This window comes from Phoenix dactylifera, unplaced genomic scaffold (assembly GCF_009389715.1).
Source record: "Phoenix dactylifera cultivar Barhee BC4 unplaced genomic scaffold, palm_55x_up_171113_PBpolish2nd_filt_p 000373F, whole genome shotgun sequence".
In the NCBI taxonomy this organism is placed as follows: Eukaryota; Viridiplantae; Streptophyta; class Magnoliopsida; order Arecales; family Arecaceae; genus Phoenix; species Phoenix dactylifera.
The window spans coordinates 70,252-78,206 of NW_024067824.1; the positions used below are offsets into that span (position 1 = coordinate 70,252).

General features: G+C 39.6%; 1 protein-coding gene across 1 annotated transcript; it reads right to left on the bottom strand.

The window, feature by feature from the left end:
• Positions 1-1,988: 1,988 nt before the first annotated feature.
• On the bottom strand, positions 1,989-3,233 carry LOC120105815 (putative F-box protein At2g33200). The gene has a single exon (XM_039118570.1). The coding sequence runs from the start codon at positions 3,231-3,233 to the stop codon at positions 1,989-1,991; it is 1,245 nt and encodes a 414-aa protein (XP_038974498.1).
• Between the last annotated feature and the right edge of the window lie 4,722 nt (positions 3,234-7,955).

Below are 7,955 nucleotides of genomic sequence, written 5' to 3' on the forward strand. Positions count from 1 at the left end.
TCTTTGTACTGCTTGAGCTCTCTTTAATCTTTAGTGTTTCTATAAATTTATACCATTTAGAAAATGTTGGAACACACTATTTGCCATTAGATAGATAAAAGAGCCATTGTGAGATGAAAAATAGCCATTCTGACCCACAGAAAATCTAGCTATTACTATTGTCAGACATAGAGGAGTTGACTCTACATCTTTAGTGGTCGACTCGTAATCTTCAAGAGTCCACTTGTGATCTTTAGAGGTCGACTCGAGCTTGCTTCTGCTTTTGCTGCTCTCTATCTTTTTTCTATGTATATTGCGAAGATGGCTCTCTCAGTTTAGAGGTTGGCTCGTTTGGTGACAAGAGTCGACTCATGATTTTCAGGGATCGACTCTTCAACGAACTAAGTTTTACTGCATTTTAGCTTTCCACTTTTGTCGTTCAGAGGTCGACTCATTATTTTATAGGATCGACTCTTGTTGGACGAGAGTACGGCTCATGATTCTCATGGGTCTACTCGTCAATGCGATGAATTTTTTAACTCTCTATCTTTTCTCTATGACCATTCAGGTGTTGACTCATTTGTTTCTATGGTCGACTTTTGTTAGATCGAAGTCGGCTCATGTATTTCATAGGTCGACTCGCCACTGTGTTAAATTCCCTGGCTTTCTGTCTATCTTCTCAAACTATTCTAGGGTCAACTCGCAATCTGCTGGAGTTGGCTTATGAAGGCGTATCAGTCAGCGACAGTGTACCAGGGTCGACTTGTTGTAAGCTTAGGGTCAACTCTTGAGGCAGTTTAGCATAAAATTTTCTGTATTTGCTTGTGAGCTTCCAAGAATTATTTTTATGGTCTTTTTGAAGTTATGCTTCTTGATGTGGAGCTTCAGATAGATGATCTTTGTTTGAGAGTAACTGAAGACTTTTTTCTTTACTTTCTAAAATCAATCAATTAAACACAAGACAATCGATTAATTATCTTTTTACTTAATTATTTTGTAACATCAAAATAAACTCTTAGTTCAACTCTAATCCAAATGGAAGATGGAGAAATTTTCAGACAAAATGAGATATCTTAAATCTTGGCCGATGTAGGAAGTGAGATACTTGTAAGTAATATTATAGAGATCAACTACTATATTGAAGCATAAACATTGACTTTTGATAATTTATTTATTAGATATTCATAAAATGTAAGAAAGAATAGTGTTGTCCTTCCTGTATTTGCAAGCCATTCTACCAAAGCATTAGCTTCACAGTATATGTCAGTTAAAGTGTGCTCCTGAAGCCGATGGGGTAGTATCCTTGTATCCTGCATGATAGGTTTTAGCAACCTAAGGGATTCCCTTAACTAAGTGTGAGATGGAACAATGTCAATGAGCGAGTTTTCTCAGAATAAGCTCCCATACTAGAGGTTAGTCGTACTTTTGTTGCGATGACTGGAAGGCAACTTGTAAAAATTCAACTCCATCTTCTATCTCCTCCCGTCATTGCCGATAATAATGTCTCCTTCTTTAAGTTATTTTTAACTTCTCGCTTCTCTTTTTAGAGCCACCTTGCTCTCGAATAGCCTTTCTTGATTGTCTACCTCATTGGATTTTGTGGCTCTAATATCAAATTATTGGCTCTAGATACATGGTGGGCACACATACTTGAGCTCTAGACTATTATATTAGGGGCAACGAAAGTATCAAAATTCTAATATCATCCTAATTGATGTGTTGGGAGAAAATAGGAAAGAGTAGATGGAGTGTAACACTCTAATATTATTTCATTCTATTAGTTCTTTTGACTTACTTGCAAGATGAACCATTATTACATGGCCTTGTATAATTACATAGTGACCCTTGATATACCCGATACATAAATATACTAGAATATCTACGAGACATGCATGGGCACTCACTTTATTAAAGGACTCAATTCATACGACTTTTTATTTGCTATGATACTTGACCCAGACTACTGACTTATTGACTCTTTGGCCATGCTCACTCGAGGGCGATGGCCATTAAATTTCGTTTAATGCCCAACATAAAACAAAAGAAATAGAAACACTAATCAGTGCCAACAAAAACACCTTCACGGCTTCTTCAGCATAATCCCACCACCAGCTGATCTCGTCTGCTTGTCCCTCCCAGTAGAACAGCCGAGGCGCCACCCAAGTTCGCCATGAAGAGCTCCTGCAGCAGCAAAGCACCTCCCCTTCGCGTGTTCTCAGGTCATAAATCCCCGTAGAATGAGGACCTATCGTGTAAATCCGCCCACCGGCAACTCCGTGCTCTCTCGCAGCCACCGAGATGGAGCTGCTCAGGCCCAAGAAAAGAAGCCGGTCCCCGATGCTCTCAATCGCCTCCCAGAACGATGTCTCGACGTCCCACCTCAAGAAGCTGAACGAAGGAGTAGACCTACGGAGGTTCGGGCAGCTCATGACGACGGCTAGCAAGTCTCCGTCGGACTCGACCAGGAAAACATGAGTTCTACCTTGGGGGTTCCCCAGGATACTTCCAACTTGATTCATGACAACCACTTGCGGAGATCGGTCAGGGTCGATGTCGACCAGCCGACGCCCGTGAGTGATGCCGTAGAACTTCCTTCCGACCGCCGCGACTTGACAGACTCTCCGGTCTTCCCCAGTCAGATGAAACCAGAGCCAGTGCCTGTCGCCAGGACGCTTGCAGATAAGTGAGACCGTCCACAGGTTCGCCAGCACGACCGCACCGTAGGGAGCGCCGGGATGCGACGAGACGGCGATGGCGAAGTCCTGGTTCGGCTCGCGCTCCGCTATAATCCTCGGCAATCTTAGCTCTACTCCGGTGAAGGGGTTGACGAGAAAAATATCGCGACCTGCATCGGTTATAAGCCAGTTGGCGCAGGAGCCGGGGACCCAGTACTGCCTCGGAGTTCTTTTTGGTATGCTGATGGTGTAACGGCGGCCGTCCGAGGGGCTGAAGAACTTCAAGCGGTAGCCTTTGGAGAGGAACGATGTTGGGCCGGACAGGAGCCACGGAAGCTGCGGGGTGGGGAGGTCGAGGCGTGTCCGGTGGAGGGATCGGGCGGACCTCCACGACCGGCACGTCTCCCCGAACCGGAGGTGGTCGACGGGGCCGAGCCGCCGGAGGATTAGCTCGAGGACGTCGACGGAAAGGTCGGACCATCTGGAGCTATTTTCTTCTACAGCTGCGGCTTCTTGATGGAGCAATGGATTTGTGAAGCCATCTGGTATGGTTACGATGGTTTCTCGGTGGTTATCCATGGTTGAGATCTGAGAGCAAGAAAACAAGGAGAGAGTTTATGACGGGAGGGAACCTTTATCTTTGGGAAGACTTCGTAGATACAGTTTAAATAAACTGATTTATTATTTTTTTTATATAGCCCAGATTGCGTAGGAAACGAATCCTGGAGTCGGTAACGATCGCTCGATTCCCTGATATCTAACCAACTCTTTTGACCTCCAAGATTACGTGGCCCGATAGAGTACAAGTGGGAGAAGGAGATGTGATGGAATAGAATTCAGTAAAAATTCTATAAAAATCATAGAAATATCGAGCATATCATGAATTTCAAATTAAGTAACCGGACTCTTATTCGTAGATTGTTTTCTTACTAAAAATGGTTTTCCTTTGTCAAAGCCAACCTCCTTGCCTCCTTTCCCTAATCTCCAATCAATTTTTTTTTATCTCCAAGATTAACTGAGTGGGTAGAAGATGTGATGGATTAGAGTACGTTTTTACCACTTTTGGAGCCGTTGGAGCGGGATAAGGAGTCCCAGTTCGGCTCCTTATTGGACACGTGGGAAGGAGGGTCCGAGAATGTTGAATTCGGCAAATGGTCTGGTGGCTTTAGTATCAGCCATCCGATCAGGTGCAATTATTGCAAGATTGTGATGGGATCCATACATCGGTCGGAATATTGCGGCCCCATGGTGGGCCTTAGACTTGCATTCGCTTGGAAATTAAATTTTGGAAGGGTATCCAACGAGGCAGGGGATGATGGAGGTGCAAAGGAGACTGGAATTTTGAACACATGTTGGGGTGAGTATAAAATTAATAAACAATAAGGATAAATCTTAAGCATCCTTTGGATCTAATTGATTGCTACGATAGAACTTTAACTAAAGAATTTAATAGTATTCCCACTGTCATAGGCTAAATTAGATAGGTTGATTTCCTCTGCATATTTATTTATTTTATCATCCTTGCATTGCGGGGCATTTTGCTTGTATATACACGTATGTATCAAATTTATTTCAAGTTTGGATTGAGTTATTGTTTAATAGATCTAGACTCAGACATGAAAAATTATATAGATCTTTTTTTTTGGACCTCCACATGACGAGAAGGTAAGAATTCGTAGCTTTTAGAGATACTTTTGCAGTTGAATAGGGATTAGAATTTCTTTTATTCATTTATTTGGTGCGTGGAGATATGTCACGCTACAAAATGTATCACTACAACAATTAAGGGCTGTCGCGACTCTATATTGCCGACGCTAAATGAAAGCGTCGGCAATTTTTTTTTTCCCGACGGTAACCGCCGACGCTTGTAAAGAGAGTCGGGAAAAAAAACCATTACCGACGCTTATAAGCGTCGGCATAGAAAAAATACGACGACGCTTATAATCGTCGTCGGACTTCACTCCTCCCACCACAAGACCTAATCGATCCCCTCCCCCCACAGGCCATAGCCCTAAATCCTCAGCCCTTCCGTCCCCTTCCGGCGACCGACCCCTTCCGTCCTCAGCCCTTTTCACCGATCTCCGCCGCATCTCCTTCCCCTCCTCCCCTCTCCGTTGGCCTCCTCTTCGTGGACGACTTCCTCCTCCTCCGCCGCAGAGCACTCACACGGCGTTTGAAGTTTGGAGCCGGCAAGGATTATCTTCTTCTCTTGCTTCGATCATAGGATCATAGGATTATCTTCTTCTCTTTCAGAAGGAGAGAGCTCTGCCTGGAGATATTTATATATCTTTCTCTTCCTGTCTCCTTATTTTAGGAATGTTCATTCATTACTGTATTAGGTACTTGAGATCTACTGCTCTTCAGATCTAGATCTACTGCTCTTCAGATCTCTTCGTTGGCTTAGAAATTTGGAAAAGTTATCAAAGAAAGACTTGCTCTCTTATCAGGTACTTGAGAACTCATTTCCCTCTTTCCCTTTTTTAATCTCCGGTTTATGCTTTAGAATTCTCTGTAAATGTACAGATTCTGGCGTTTCCTTTACTTTGTTAGCTTATTTTCTAAGTTTTGAGGTGGTAGTCTTGGAAATATATGGTTTCGTTTGCTCTCTTACTTTTATTTCACTGAGTTTGTCCGATTAGATTATGCATTTGTTTTGCTATTTTGTAACTATTTATTAACTTTTATTAGGCACTATTTTATGCATACTGCTTGTTAATTTTGCTCTCTCATCTTGATAGCTATTTATTAAAAAGAACATAAATTCTCAGCTAATGGTGGTGATTTTGGGATGTGGGAAGAAGAAAAGCAAAGGAGAGGAAATTCTGGAAATATAAATGAATTTTTAATACGTTTTCCATAAATTCTGGAAATTCTGGTTTTCCACAATATTGCACATCATAATACGTTTTTAATGAATTTTTATTTGATCATGATATTGTAAGTCTGGGTAACAAATACTAAAAGAGCTGAGTTATTGTGAATGGTTACTTTTCTTATATGTATGGTTTTATTAATCAATTGTGTTGGAGGAAAACCAACTAATTTTAATTTCATATTTATGGTTTATAAATGAATCAAGAAAGCGATATTTGGATATGGTATTTCTTTTCAATTACATGAGTGAAAAAAAAAACTTCAGATTTTTACTCTCCCTCTCTGCTGATGTTATGGTTGGACAAGAAACATATTTATTTTATTAAAAGCATTGACTACACAACTTCTTCACCGGCTACTTTTTTTTTGACATTATTAATGCGTAGTATTTATTTGATGAAATGCCATAATTGCTGCAGCTATAGGGTGGCTGAATTTAGTTTTCGGATGCGAGTTGCCTCTTTTGTAGTGGAACATTTTGGAGACGTGCTTTGAATCGACTTGTTAGCCGTCCCGATTGCATTGCACAATATTTTATTTTTTTTGATTTTATTAGATTTATTCATACTAAATATATATGATCCATTTGTCTAATCAAATAAATAAATAAAAACCTTAATTTTTGAATGGCTGGATTTGGCAAATGGGCTTGTAGGTTTTGGACTTATAAATTTATTGCATGTTCTGTTTGGGCTTCAATTATTATGTACTTTTTTTTGTTCGGGTGTTAAATTTGGGTTGTGTAAGATGTTAATTTGGTTCTGATTTGCCTGTTCAGAAGGTCCAAATAGTTTCTACAAGTGCTAGTTATAAGAAGCCCAGTTGCCTAGACTATCAGAACTGAAGACCACTCTATTGTGATATATTTATCTTCTTCTCTTTCAGAAGGAGAGAGCTCTGCCTGGAGATATTTATATATCTTTCTCTTTCTGTCTCCTTATTTTAGGAATGTTCATTCATTACTGTATTAGGTACTTGAGATCTACTGCTTTTCAGATCTAGATCTACTGCTTTTCAGATCTCTTCGTTGGCTTAGAAATTTGGGAAAGTTATCAAAGGAAGACTTGCTCTCTTATCAGGTACTTGAGAACTCGTTTCCCTCTTTCCCTTTTTTAAATGGATGCAGTGTCATATGACTGTAAATGTGATACACAATGTAATAGGCGTCACTTTATTTTGTGATAAACAAAGAATATGTGCATTGAATTGATTGTATTGGAACTGTATTTGTTTAGGCTAACAGATATGAGTCTGTTCATCCATGGAACTGAATTTGTTTAGTGAAAGCAGAAATAAAAGCATATTGGTTCTATTAGTAGATGTGTAAAGTGATTCTTATATGCAGCCGTTAGCTGGATTGATTTTCATGTATGGAACTGAGTAATGGTAGCTAGATTGAACAGCAAGCTATTTACAATCAGCAAACTGTAACGCCTTGAACTAATTAGTAGGTCTTGAAAGCTGTTTTTAATCAGCTGTGGCTTGTAATGATAGATATTCAGTTAACAGATTGCCTTTTAAGCATCAATCCAACAATGAAAGGGTGTTTATATGCCCTTTTAGCCTCAACATGGATTGTTGTTTTTGTCCTTTGTAACAGATTGTCTCAACATGGATTTATATGCTTTGTGTTATAGCTGACTTGTAAATAGATTGGCTTTGTAACAGACTGGCTTTGCAATAAATTGGCTTTGTAACAGACTGGCTTTGTAATAAATTGGCTTTGTAACAAGCTGACTTTATAAATAGACATCAGTCTAATTACAATATAGGAAGAACATGATTACAATTTAAACACCAGCAACAAATCCATTGTCATTAACAGGTTTCACAATAAGTCAATACATTCTCATGGTAAGTAAGGTTGAGAAACAGATGCATGAGGCTTATATGGTAAGAAAATCACAATAATAGTGATCATCCAAGATAAGGCTACAAATCCAAGATAAGGCTTATAAGTAAGGTTGGAGCGTACCGTACCATACCGATTCAATACCGGTATCTAATACGGATGACATATTGTAATACATATATATAGCTCTTAAATGTAGGCTATGCAATCATTGAATTAATTGATTAAGTGCTATTTGTTTAACTTAATTTTGCTTGAGTCAGTGTACGCATGCATATTTTTGACTGTATCATTTACCTTGTTTTTTCTTAGAATGGACAAAAGTTGGATGAATAAGCCGAGATACAGTGACGAATATTTGAATGGAGTTCAGAATTTCATTAAATTTGCTTTTCAGAAATCTAATATGAATGGGAAGATTTTATGTCCATGTCGAAAATGTGTAAATGCTTCTTCTCTTGCTCCAAAAACTGTTGAAGAACATTTAGTGTGGAATGGTTTTACAAGAGGTTATACTGAATGGGTATTTCATGGAGAGTTGATATTGTCATCTCCATGTAACCAACCCTCGTATA